This window comes from Carcharhinus amblyrhynchos, unplaced genomic scaffold (genome assembly GCF_965287045.1).
Source record: "Carcharhinus amblyrhynchos unplaced genomic scaffold, sCarAmb.v2.hapA scaffold_733, whole genome shotgun sequence".
Taxonomy (NCBI): domain Eukaryota; kingdom Metazoa; phylum Chordata; class Chondrichthyes; order Carcharhiniformes; family Carcharhinidae; genus Carcharhinus; species Carcharhinus amblyrhynchos.
In genome coordinates this window covers 64,653-78,385 of record NW_027650473.1, presented here as the reverse complement: position 1 = coordinate 78,385, position 13,733 = coordinate 64,653, and the positions used below count along the sequence as shown (strand labels likewise).

The 13,733-nt window shown below is 57.3% G+C and overlaps 1 protein-coding gene across 1 annotated transcript; it reads left to right on the top strand.

The window, feature by feature from the left end:
• Window positions 1-2,788: 2,788 nt before the first annotated feature.
• On the top strand, window positions 2,789-12,900 carry LOC145339903 (zinc finger and BTB domain-containing protein 20-like). Its single transcript, XM_080184443.1, has 3 exons — window positions 2,789-3,164; window positions 6,579-8,179; window positions 10,582-12,900. Exons 1-3 carry the CDS (start codon window positions 3,121-3,123, stop codon window positions 10,836-10,838), a joined length of 1,902 nt encoding a protein of 633 aa, XP_080040569.1. The 5' UTR covers window positions 2,789-3,120; the 3' UTR covers window positions 10,839-12,900.
• The last annotated feature ends 833 nt before the right edge of the window (window positions 12,901-13,733 follow it).

Here is a 13,733-nt window from a genome sequence, read left to right as displayed (position 1 = left end):
CTCCCCTCTCCCAAACCCCACCCCCTCCCCCACCCACCCCCTCACCCCCTCACCACCTCCCCCACCCCACCCCTCCCCCACCCCACCCCCTCCCCCTCCCCCACCCCCACCCCCTCCCCCACCCCCTCCCCCCTCTCCCACCCCACCCCCTCCCCCCTCCCCCACCCCCTCCCCCCTCTCCCACCCCACCCCCTCCCCCCTCCCACACCCCACCCCCTCCCCCCTCCCACACCCCACCCCCTCCCCCACCCCCTTCCCCCACCCTCCCCCCCCACACCCCACCCCCTCCCCCACCCCCTTCCCCCACCCCCCCCACCCTCCCCCCTCCCCCACCGACACCCCACCCCACCCTCCCCCCCCGACACCCCACCCCACCCCCCTCCCCACCCCACCCCCCTCCCCCCCTCCCCACCCCACCCCCCTCCCCCCCTCCCCACCCCCCACCCACCCCACCCCCCTCCCCCCCTCCCCACCCCCCACCCACCCCCCCTCCCCACCCCCCTCCCACACCCCCTCCCCCTCCCCCACCCCCCCACCCACCCCCCTCCCACCGCCCACCCCCCACCCTCCCCCCGTCCCCCCTCACCCCCCCACCCTCCCCCCACCCTCCCCCCTCCCCACCCCCCCCGCCTCACCCTCCCCTCCCCCCTCCGCCTCACCCTCCCCTCCCCCTCCGCCTCACCCTCCCCTCTCCCCTCCCCGACACCCCACCACCCCCCCACCCTCCCTCCCCCCTCCCCCTCCCCGACACCCCACCACCCCCCCACCCTCCCCTCCCCCCTCCCCCTCCCCGACACCCCACCACCCCCCCACCCTCCCTCCCCCCTCCCCCTCCCCGACACCCCACCACCCCCCACCCTCCCCTCCCCCCTCCCCCTCCCCGACACCCCACCCCCCCTCCCCCCTCCCCCTCCCCCACCCTCCCCTCCCCCCTCCCCCTCCCCGACACCCCACCACCCCCCCACCCTCCCCTTCCCCCTCCCCCTCCCCCTCCCCCACCCTCCCACCCCCCCCTCCCCCTCCCCCACCCCACCCCCCTCCCCCCCTCCCCCTCCCCCACCCCACCCCCCTCCCCCCCTCCCCACCCCACCCCCTCCCCCCTCCCCCTCCCCCACCCCCCCACCCACCCCCCCCTCCCCCACCCCCCACCCTCCCCCCCACCCACCCCCCTCCCCCCCACCCCCCACCCTCCCCCCGTCCCCCCTCACCCCCCACCCTCCCCCCGTCCCCCCCTCACCCCCCCACCCTCCCCCCTCCCCACCCCCACCGCCTCACCCTCCCCTCCCCCCTCCGCCTCACCCTCCCCTCTCCCCTCCCCGACACCCCACCAGCCCCCCACCCTCCTCCCCTCCCCCCTCCCCCTCCCCGACACCCCACCACCCCCCCACCCTCCCCTCCCCCCTCCCCCTCCCCGACACCCCACCACCCCCCCACCCTCCCCTCCCCCCTCCCCCTCCCCGACACCCCACCACCCCCCCACCCTCCCCCCTCCCCCACCCTCCCCTCCCCCCTCCCCCTCCCCGACACCCCACCACCCCCCCACCCTCCCCTCCCCCCTCCCCCTCCCCCACCCTCCCCTCCCCCCTCCCCCTCCCCGACACCCCACCACCCCCCCACCCTCCCCTCCCCCCTCCCCCACCCCGACACCCCACCCCGACACCCCACCCCACCCTTCCCCCCCCCCGACACCCTTCCCCCCCCGACACCCCACCCCCCCGACACCCTTCCCTCCCCGACACCCCACCCCCGCCGACACCCTTCCCTCCCCGACACCCCACCCCCACCACCCCCCCGCTCGACACCCCTCCCCCCCACCCCCTCCCCCCCCGACACCCTTCCCCCCCCGACACCCCTCCCCCCCACCCCCTCCCTCCCCCCGACTCCCCACCCCACCCCCTCCCCCCCGACTCCCCACCCCACCCCCTCCCCCCCACCCCACCCCCTCCCCCCCGACTCCCCACCCCACCCCCTCCCCCCCACCCCCTCCCCCCCGACTCCCCACCCCACCCCCACCCCCTCCCCCCCGACTCCCCACCCCACCCCCTCCCCCCGACTCCCCACCCCACCCCCTCCCCCCCCACCCCCTCCCCCCCCGACTCCCCACCCCCCCCTCCCCCCCGACTCCCCACCCCACCCCCTCCCCCCTCGACACCCCACCCCCTCCCCCCCCGACACCCTCCCCCCGACACCCCACCCCCCCCGACACCCCACCCCCTCCCCCCTACCCCACCCCCTACCCCCCCCTCCGACACGCCACCCCCTCCCCCCTGACACCCCACCCCCTCCCCCCCCGACACCCCACCCCCTCCCCCCCCGACACCCCACCCCCTACCCCCCCCCCGACACCCCACCCCCTACCCCCCCTCCGACACCCCACCCCCTTCCCCCCCTCCGACACCCCACCCCCTTCCCCCCCCAACCCGACACCCCTACCCTCAACCTCAACCTCCCTCTGACACCCCCACCCCACACCTCCCTCTGACACCCCCCACCCCACACCTCCCTCTGACACCCCCCACCCCACACCTCCCTCTGACACCCCCCACCCCACACCTCCCTCTGACACCCCCCACCCCACACCTCCCTCTGACACCCCCCACCCCACACCTCCCTCTGACACCCCCCACCCCACACCTCCCTCTGACACCCCCCACCCCACACCTCCCTCTGACACCCCACACCTCCCTCTGACACCCCCCACCTTTCCCCTCTGACCCCCCCCACCTTTCCCCTCTGACCCCTCCCACCTTTCCCCTCTGACCCCTCTCCCCCCCGGACTCACTCTTGTCGCTGTGACCTCACTAAAATGGCCGCCAAATCATCCCTGACTTTTACGTCATCGCGCAACAACGGAAGGTTGTAGTGTCCGGAAATCTCTCTGTCTCTTTCTCTCTCTCCCTCCCTGCTCCTGCTGGGGTCAGCGTCTGCTCAATCCGGCTTTACTCTGATAGATTTTACTTTAATCTCTTTCATTTTCCGCAGCCGCACCGACACCGGGGCCGCTGAGTGGGTTCCGCCACTGACCGAGTCCCGCGCTTGCGCAAACTCACAAGCGGAGGGCTGACGTAATCCGGGACACAGTGACGCATGGGGGGCACGCTGGCGGTGACGCAATGACGCATGGGGCACGCAGCCCCGCCCCGCCCGCCGGACACAGACAAGAGGTTAGTGGCGCCTCAGGGAAGCTGGTATCGCCATTGGGAGGCCTGGCCCGACCTCGAAGCGATTATCTGCCCTCCCCCCCCCGCGACACCGGCAAACCACACCGCGATGGGCTAGCAGGGAATCGGCGGAGCGTTCACTCTGTGGGTCAGGGGTCACTGGCCCTGGTCTGGAGCCGCTTGTGATTGGCTCGCTGCAGGCATGTGACTGAAAAGACCCCCCCCCCCCCCGCCACAGGGCCGGGACACCCGCCCCCCCTCCCATTCACAGGGCCGGGTGACCCCCCCCCCCCCCCCATTCACAGGGCCGGGACACCCGCCCCCCCTCCCATTCACAGGGCCGGGACACCCACCCCCCCTCCCATTCACAGGGCCGGGACACCCGCCCCCCCTCCCATTCACAGGGCCGGGTGACCCCCCCCCCCCCCCATTCACAGGGCCGGGTGACCCCCCCCCCCCCCCCATTCACAGGGCCGGGTGACCCCCCCCCCCCCCCCATTCACAGGGCCGGGTGACCCCCCCCCCCATTCACAGGGCCGGGTGACCCCCCCCCCCCCATTCACAGGGCCGGGAGACCCCCCCCCCCATTCACAGGGCCGGGTGACCCCCCCCCCCCCCCCCATTCACAGGGCCGGGAGACCCCCCCCCCCCCCATTCACAGGGCCGGGAGACCCCCCCCCCCCCCATTCACAGGGCCGGGTGACCCCCCCCCCCCCATTCACAGGGCCGGGAGACCCCCCCCCCATTCACAGGGCCGGGAGACCCCCCCCCCATTCACAGGGCCGGGAGACCCCCCCCCCCATTCACAGGGCCGGGAGACCCCCCCCCCCCGTTCACAGGGCCGGGAGACCCCCCCCCCCCCCCCGTTCACAGGGCCGGGAGACCCCCCCCCGTTCACAGGGCCGGGAGACCCCCCCCCCCCCCCCCGTTCACAGGGCCGGGAGACCCCCCCCCCCCCCCCCGTTCACAGGGCCGGGAGACCCCCCCCCCCCCCCCCCGTTCACAGGGCCGGGAGACCCCCCCGTTCACAGGGCCGGGAGACCCCCCCCCCCCCCCCCCCCCGTTCACAGGGCCGGGAGACCCCCCCCCCCCCCCGTTCACAGGGCCGGGAGACCCCCCCCCCCCCCCCCCCCCCCCGTTCACAGGGCCGGGAGACCCCCCCCCCCCCCCGTTCACAGGGCCGGGAGACCCCCCCCCCCCCCCGTTCACAGGGCCGGGAGACCCCCCCCCCCCCCCCCCCCGTTCACAGGGCCGGGACCCCCCCCCCCCCCCCCCGTTCACAGGGCCGGGAGACTAGTGCATCTGCTGGATAAACCCAGGGGCTCCTACTCAAGGTGTCAGTGTTGGTGGGAAGAGAAGCAGCAGCTCCTGTTCCAGTCTGTGTTGGGGTGGGGTAACAAAGCAGGAAGGCTGCAGCTTATACAGGTGGCTGTTCTTCACCTGGCAGCTTGAACTTTGAGCTTTTGCCAGCAGTTTGTGGAGGGGATGGTGCCAGTGGCACTCTTCACCTATAAGCATTTGCATAGAATCCTAACAGTGCAGGTGGAGGCTATTTAGCTCATCAAGTCTGCATGGACTTTCCAAAAGGGCATTAACTATCCCTGTCACCCCATGCATTTACAAAGGTCAATCCACCTGACCTGTAAACCTTTGCAGTGTGGGAGGAAACCAGAAGAAACCCATGCAGGCATGGGGAGAACATGCAAATCATTATAGACAGTCACCCAATGCTGGAATTGAACCTGGTCCCTGGCACTGTGAGGCAGCTGTGCAAACCACTGTGCCAGTCAGAGTCACTGACAGCAACCAGCAGTCATGCAGTGCTGGTTAATTACCACCCCCCCATCCAAATTCCTGATGCTTAACCTGGAAATGTGGAGCCCGCTAACCATGTACAGAGGGAACTAGGCCCTGAATTGGTCCAATCGGAAGCTGGGCAGTCAGCCTCCTGAACGGGGAATGAGATTCTGGCATTTTTTTTCTGACTCTTCTTCTCCCCCCCCCCCCAGTATCTGTTCAATTTAAAATTATCTATTGTTTCATTGCATTCATGATTAATAATTTCCGATGTCTGCAAGCACGGGTGAAGCTCTTTGATACTGCTAACGTCTGTACAACATGGCTCAACTCTACCGACTTTCACAGAGTGTAATGGGGAGTTCCCGGCCACTGACACATGAGTTGATCAATCCCATAACTATGAAACAGGTTCCTGAGATCCTCAGTATTACTAATAAGAAGAGTCTGTGAGTGTGTTTACATTGCCCATGGTGTCAGTCTGACATCATGGAAGTAAATCAGTTATTAACAATTTAAGCAACTCCATCAAAATGTGTCAAAGAAAGTGCAGCCGAGGTTAGAGTTTTGTTTTTGTGGGTGAGGGCGAAAAGAATCAAAATTGTTATTCCCTGGAGTGACACTCCCTATTGAGGGAACAGTGTACCTTTTGGATAAGCAATACGGAGGGAAAGCTGACTGTGTGAGGACCAGGGAGTGCTGCACTGTCAGCCCAATCCCCAGAGAGTGGCGCACTGTCAGAGAGTCAGTGCTGAGGGAGTGCCGCACTGTCAGACAGTCAGTACTGAGGGAGTGCCGCACTGTCAGAGGGTCAGTACGGAGGGAGTGCCACACTGTCAGAGGGTCAGTGCTGAGGGAGTGCCACGCTGTCAGAGGGTCAGTGCTGAGGGAGTGCCACACTGTCAGAGGGTCAGTGCTGAGGGAGTGCCACACTGTCAGAGGGTCAGTGCTGAGGGAGTGCCACACTGTCAGAGGGTCAGTATGGAGGGAGCTGGTGATGGGAGGCATCGGGGGAGCAATGACTTAATAGAAAACTGTTTATTCAGTTCTTTCACCAATCAGAATGAGCCTTAAATTGAACACAGTGTGTATTTAGACCGTCTTTGCAAAGGTTATGAAGGAGTGATGGTCATGGCTGCAGTGCTGCTGCAGAGTGACAGCAGCACTTTCTAGGGCTTCCTCTGTAGTCCTGTAGGTTACAGAACCTCAAAATCATATCGCAAATACTTTGTTTAAAATTCAGTAAGGATTTTTACAGTTGTTATCCTTCCAGACAGTGAAATGGAGATCCCTATCCCCTTTGACAGAGGCTCCATTCGGTGTGTGTGTGTTCACTAATCTGGCAACTTTCTCACAATCACTGGTGCTTCTTGATTGTGAGTCAGCATCAGTGATTTCCTTCATCTTTACACACACTTCCCCACAAATTCCTTGCCTCCCGGCAATCTCTGCCTCCTTCCCCAGCCCTCCTCTGTCTCCTACCTCCTCTCTTTTCTCCCCTCCCACCACAATCACTCCTTCCTCCCCCTCAACCTCCCACTCCCCTCAATCCCCCTCATCCCCTCCCCAAGTGGGAAGATTGTGCTGAGATTTAAATATGACTGATGATCTGGGTTACAGGTTCCACCGTGTTGTGTGCGGGAGCAGGATGTCTGAGCAACTACACAGCATCAACCTCCAGAACTTTAGCAGGTCGCTGCTGGAGACGCTGAACTCCCAGCGTTTGGGTGGCCATTTCTGCGATGTGACAGTACGGATCCACAACACAGCCCTCCGAGCCCACCGCTGTGTACTGGCTGCTGCCAGTCCCTTTTTCCATGATAAGCTCTTGTTGGGCTACAGTGAAATTGAGGTCCCCCCGCTAGTCTCAGCCCAGACGTTGCGACGACTGGTGGATTTCATGTATAGTGGCTCGCTGATGGTTTCTCATGTGGAAGCTCTACAGATCCTCACAGCAGCAAGTGTTCTCCAGATCAAAACCATCATTGATGAATGCACACGTATCATTTCACAAAATGCTCCTCAAAAGACTCAGGGACTGCAACCTTTAGTCAGCCAAAAAATGGACCTTTCTGATGAGAAGGAAGCCATTATTTGCCAAACCGTCAATGAGCAGATGCACAAATTTCCCCTGGGACTGATTGAAACAGCGTTGTCACCCCACGGAACTGAGAAAGAGTTTGACTTTATCCGCGGAGGCACAAAGAACATGGTAACGAGTGAAGCAGGCTACAAATCAGAAGAGATTAGCCCCAGTCTGAACAGACAGTTTGCACCTACTCGACAGAAGGCAGCTGGAGAGCAGGTTCTATCCGAGCAGGAGAATCTGCCTCTAATGGACACTGGCCGAAACAGTGAGGTCCGTGCCCTGTGGTACAACACTGCAGCCAATCAGCGGCCGGAGATGTCACTGTTACCACAAGGTAGCCATAGCCGCAAGCAGCGCCAGCCAATCCGGCTCCAGATGGCTGACGGAAGCCAGGTGACCATCAAGGAGGAAGACGATGATCTTCTTTACTGTGGGGAGAGCATTTCTGGAGCGACCGTATCTGACCATTCAACTGAGCACATCAACCAAGGCGAACAGGCTGAGGACATCTCAGAGGCGAATACATTCGATCCCAACCAGAGCACAATGGGGGAACAAAGAGACTCGACTGCTCATTTAAATTTGAGTGGCAAAGGGGATGAGTTAGAATTTTTTAGTGCCAGTGATCTCTTACCCGAGGAGCTAAAGTCCTTCTGGCACGGAGAGAGAGAGGAGAAGGAGCCTCCCTTACAACAAAACCGGAAAGCAGACTGCAAGTCCCAACTCGATACTTCATACCCGCGGCCTTCAACGTTTATGCAGGACTTTCTGCCGGGATCCAGTGTGCAAACCAACCCAAGGAACCAGGGCTGCGCTGTGCAGTACGATCTTCAAGGAGACAGCGGAGCAGGCGGCACTGCCAGTCATCGCAACCTCTTCCAGATGAACCTCCCTCAGTCTCCGCATCTCCCAGCTTTGCCCTCCACCTCCCAGACGTGCCTGCCCAGCATTTCAGCCCAGCCTCCTTGCCAGAACACGCCAGTGTTCCTGGATGGAAGCCAGACTGTGCCAGCTGCTTCACAGGCCACTCAGAGCTCCAGTGAACCTGAGAAAAAGCCCTACGGATGTGCACAATGTGGCAAGACCTTCAGCTCCAGACAGAACTATGCCAAACACATGTTTGTCCACACTGGTGAGTTCATCATGAATCTCCCACAGAAATAATTCTCACGGTTCCTGTAGCTCAAATTTTTCCCCATGTACCAAATCCTGGATAAGTGACGGAGAATAAACGCGCTCCCATTTCTGCTTTACCGGTCATTTCCTTTCAGTTTTCTCCACCCTCCATGAAGGTGCTGACTCTCACTGGGATACAGTTCCTGAAGGTGCTGACTCTCACTGGGATACAGTTCCTGAAGGCGCTGGCTCTCACTGGGATACAGTTCCTGAAGGCGCTGGCTCTCACTGGGATACAGTTCATGAAGGCGCTGGCTCTCACTGGGATACAGTTCCTGAAGGCGCTGGCTCTCACTGGGATACAGTTCCTGAAGGCGCTGGCTCTCACTGGGATACAGTTCCTGAAGGCGCTGGCTCTCACTGGGATACAGTTCCTGAAGGCGCTGGCTCTCACTGGGATACAGTTCCTGAAGGCGCTGGCTCTCACTGGGATACAGTTCCTGAAGGCGCTGGCTCTCACTGGGATACAGTTCCTGAAGGCGCTGGCTCTCACTGGGATACAGTTCCTGAAGGCGCTGGCTCTCACTGGGATACAGTTCCTGAAGGCGCTGACTTTCAATGGGGGATAGGTGCATGGATGCTGATTCTGACTGGGATACAGTTCCTGAAGGCGCTGACTTTCAGTGGGGGATAGGTGCATGGATGCTGATTCTGACTGGGATACAGTGGGTGTCATGGGCAGTGATTCTCACAGGTATGCAGGTTTCAGGTGCTAGCTGTCACTGGCATGCTGGCTTCACTGGCATCAACTCAGCGAACCCCCGATATGCTGAGGATAATCCTAACACACAGCACCTCTAAGCAGAGTGCAGCTATAGAGTCAGAGCAGGCACCTTCCTGCTATTGTGGCTGCACCTTTTACACAATGAGTCATTGGGCTTGAGGGTGCAGAGCAAGAGCAGCATAAAAACCTATTGCTTTACCCAGAATGATTTGTAATGTGAATTTGCAGAGTAGCTACATTCAGCATGCAATCCCTTTCACTGAACAGTTTTAGGGAGTAACTGAATGTGAGGAATGCAGTGGAGGAATGTTTCTATGGAAGAGCAGGGTGGCTGCTAACAATCTCACTGAGCTCTGATCATCTTTGGAGCCTTTAGTTGTTAGGGTTCAATGATCCAGTCCTCAGCATCAGCCATTGGGGTAGAATGGGGCGGGGTATAACCGACTGCCATTGACAGGGCTCGGCCTCTCAAATCTCTAGTTACTCTCTCCTCTCCTGAAGCTGTCGAGTCTCCACACTCCTGATTCCTGGGGCTGGAATTTTACTGCCCAGCCCTCCATGGTGGAAATTGGAGAAGGTGAGGGGCAGACAATGGGATGGTTTGTTGACCTGGGACGGGGTGAGCGAGGCTGTAAAATCCCACCCTAGGAGTGATTAGGCATTAGTCAGGAAGAACAGCCTGGGCTGGCTTTTCCCCTCTCCCAACCCTGCTAAGCTGATCATGACCATAGAGTTCCTCTTGCCTGCAGCCCCAATCTCTGGTGCTGCCACATCGGTTACCCAGCTTCAGTTAGGAGTGACGAGTATGAATGTGTATCATGTCTGGTCATTATCACATCAGTGACACCTTCTCACACCCGGCCATCACTTCATTGTTTACTGATTGTCCTTCATTGCTAGAGGGATGGAGTTTAAAAACAGCGAGGTTATGTTGCGGCTGTATAAGGTGCTGGTGAGGCCACACCTGGAGTACTGTGTACAGTTTTGGTCTCCTTACTTAAGAAAGTAGAGACTGGCACTGGAGGGGGTGCAGAGGAGACACAGTAGGTTGATTCCAAGTTGAGAAGATCGGCTTACCAGGAGAAACTGAGTAGACTGGGGCTACACTCACTGGAGTCCAGAAGAATGAAGGGAGATCTTATAGAAATAGATAAGATAGAAGCTGGGAAGTTGTTTCCACTGGCGGGTGAAAGGGGGCATGGCCTCAAAATAAGGGGGAGCAGAATTAGGACTGAGTTGAGGAGGAATTCTTCACTCAAAGGATTGTGAATCTGTTGAATTCCCTGCTCAGTGAAGCAGTTGAGGCACCTGAAAGAACAAAGAAAATTACAGCACAGAAACAGGCCCTTCACCCCTCCAAACCTGCACCGACCATGCTGCCCAACTTAACTCATTGAATGTTTTTAAGGCAAGGGTAGATAAATTTTTGAACAGTAAAGAAATTAAGGGTTGTGGTGAACAGGTGGGTAAGTGGAGCTGAGTCCAAGAGAAGATCAGCCATGATCTTATTGAATGGCGGAGCAGGCTCGAGGGGCCAGATGGCCGACTCCTGCTCCTAGTTATGTTCTTAATGATGATCATTGCGGTCTCTCTCTCTCTGATTTATTGATTTCTTTTCTCCCCAACTCCTGCAGGTGAGAAACCCCATCAATGCAGCGTGTGTTGGCGGTCATTCTCGCTTAGGGACTACTTGATAAAGCACATGGTCACACATACAGGAGTGCGAGCGTACCAGTGTCCAGTGTGTAATAAACGCTTCACACAAAAGAGCTCCTTGAACGTGCACATGCGACTGCATCGTGGTGAGAAGGCCTTCGAGTGTCACGTCTGTAACAAGCGTTTCTCTCACAAGACTCTGCTGGAAAGGCACATGGCCACACATATTATATAAAGACACCTGTGGCAGGCTGAGCTGGGTAAATCCCACACACGCTGGATTTACCTGGGATCATTGCATACTGAGCAGACCAGGAGGTTTTACCCAGAGATAGAAACCAGCCAGAAAACAGCACTGGAACCACAGGGTGGGGAAGTGATGAACAGAGCATGCCTCACTACCCCACGCCCCCTCCCCTCTTTAAACTATAGAGCGACCCTCCCCATGAGGCTTGAACTAATCTCAGCCAGTCTGGATGCATGGGTTTGTGTTGGTACCATGGGAAGGGAATCAGCCGGGATTCCTTGTGCATTAAAAGGTGTGCTGACATTGAGAGTTGACAGTTACGATGCCCCTCACAGTTGAATATTCCACTGATGGTTGGGGGATAGATCGGGGTGGTTTACTGAGCTCCACACCACATAATGATTAGGTAGGTGAAATTCCTGAAAACCCATTTTAAATAAATAGATTAAGGATATTGTTAAAATTGTACACAGGAATTTGATACCAATTCACTGATCAGTGTTGTAAAGCTAGTAGCCAGAGAAATCTGAACACTTAATGAGTTTGCAGAGGAGCAGGACTGAAAACCCCCTCCAGCTCTAAGGCTTATTCTGGCTGCTTCACAGGTTAATCAAGTTCAGGCTTTAGCTGCAATATTTTATTTAATTATTAAATAGTAATTGGAAGAGCCAACTAAACCAGCCATGCCTTAGTATTTTAAAACACTGCCTGAAATATTTAATTCTTTATAAATTAATAACGAGAGTGTGGTCTTTGCTGTGTTTAGGTAAATGCTGTTGAGAGTAAAATCCAGATCTCCGTGTTCACTGTCCTTTTCGTTTGATTGATGCTGCCTTGTTGCATCAGATACCTGCAATGTGTAAGAAAATACACAGATCAATGACACCCCTGCAATCTCATAGTGATCACACCCAGCAGATCCCCCACAGTCTCATTGTGATCACACCCAGCAGATCCCCCGCAATCTCACAGTGATCACACCCAGCAGATTCCCCTGGGTCCCAGTCAACTTTCTAGTTTTGCTGGAATTTCCTTCATTGGCAGTAAGTGTGTCTAAGATTCGCATACTGTGATGATTGCTCCTTAAACAGGGAGGGGGACTGTCTACCCTCACCCAGGTACCGGGTAAACCCAATAAGTGCCCTTTGGTAATAGGTAGCTTTTTTAGCTTTTTGCTAGTCTGGTTTCTGGCTGGTATTTGCATGCTGTAAGGAAGCAAGGTATGCCAGTAATGTGGAGACTGTAGGCCCACTCTATCTCATCACTGGCCTTGTGGTGGTCACTGGGGGTCCACGAGGCTGAGCAGTTGTCCTCTGTGCGTAAGGCTGGTTTTTTCCGGTAAATTAGAGAGACAAAAATCATCAGTCTTTCTGCCCCTGATAATTTCCCAAGAGCCACGATTGAAATGATACACGTGCAGGCTTTGAGTAAGGACAGGCTCCACATTCTCGTCTCTCTCCCATCTTACAGCACTTCCTGTTTAGGTAAATACAGCTACTCAGAAGTGAATGGTTGATGCTTGCTACATAGGAAGATGAACATAAAACTGTCTTTGTAGGTGGAGGGAGAAATATGAAGGAGCCAAGACAACTTTCCTCATAGTGATTACAAAGCCTCAGTTAGTAGGAATCTCTATATTACCCTGTTTTATTCTGGGTTTGGAAGACAGTTTGTAATTTATTGGTCCTGCAGGAAATTTGGGTCAGCGTTCCAGTCCAACCAGATAACATTTCAATAAAGGAGATAACCACAATACTTCAACGAGTGATTCCAGGCCCCAGCTCACTTCGAAAGGGAAGCAGGGTCTGTCAGAGAGAGAGCTGCTGAAATAGGGAACTCAGTCTGGATTTTTTAATGATTTCCCGACACTTCTCCCTCTTTCTGATCAGCCTGTTTCAGCTCTGTTTGTAGTTCTGGCTAAATCCTGATCTACAACATTGCTCAGTTTTGAATCTAAATCTAACACCATGTTCTCGTTAGGTTAGGATGTGGAGATGCCAGTGTTGGACTGGGGTAAACAGTAAGAAGTCTCACAACACCAAGTTAAAGTCCAACAGGTTTATTTGATAGTAAACACCACAAGCTTTTGGAATGCTGCCCCTTCGCCAGGTGAGTGGAGAGTTCTGATCAGAAACAGGGCATATAAAGGCACACACAGTTTACAGAATACTGATTAGAATGCATGTCTTTACAGCTAATCTGCTATTAATAGCTATTAATAATAATATAATAGCAGATTAGCTGTAAAGACTCGCATTCTAATCAGTATTCTGTAAACTATGTGTGCCTTTATATGCCCTGTTTCTGATCAGAACCCTCCACTCACCTGGCAAAGGTACAGCGTTCCGAAAGCTTGTGGCGTATTCTATCAAATAAACCTGTTGGACTTTAACCTGGTGTTGTGAGACTACTTGATAGGTTACCCAGAGGTACGATACAATACAGCTCGGGCTTTTGTTCCTAATCCAAAATCAGTGCTAGGACTAGGACACTGTGCTACCACTGTTGATCGTTGCTGACTAAGTGTTTGACTCGAGTCAGCATCTCTATATATTGGTCAACAACAGACTTGTGCTGTGGAAAGTCTATTTAGTGTGTTGAAATAAGAGAATTCTGTCAGTTTTTAATCAATGACCAAAGGGTTCTGATACTGACTGGGACGATGTCGATGCTGCTAACCATATTTAATACTTTAAAATATCCCAGTCCTAAGAGAGCAGGTCATTGGTGCACAATGGGCTACTTTGGAAGTTCTCCAAACTAATTCTTCTCCTTGCTAAAGATATCTTAACACTCTCTGATTGCCCTTTCCCCATCCGTCTGTCAATTTATCATTGGAATCACTTTCTCCAAATGCTGCAAGAGACTCTTGGACGAGGGGTG

Bases quoted from the DNA above. Each gene is read 5' to 3' on its own strand.
- LOC145339903 (XM_080184443.1), top strand. From the start codon at position 3,121: ATGGGGCACGCAGCCCCGCCCCGCCCGCCGGACACAGACAAGAG. The intron at 3,165-6,578 runs GTTAGTGGCGCC...TCTGGGTTACAG, and splicing joins CCGCCGGACACAGACAAGAG to GTTCCACCGTGTTGTGTGCG. The intron at 8,180-10,581 runs GTGAGTTCATCA...CAACTCCTGCAG, and splicing joins ACACATGTTTGTCCACACTG to GTGAGAAACCCCATCAATGC.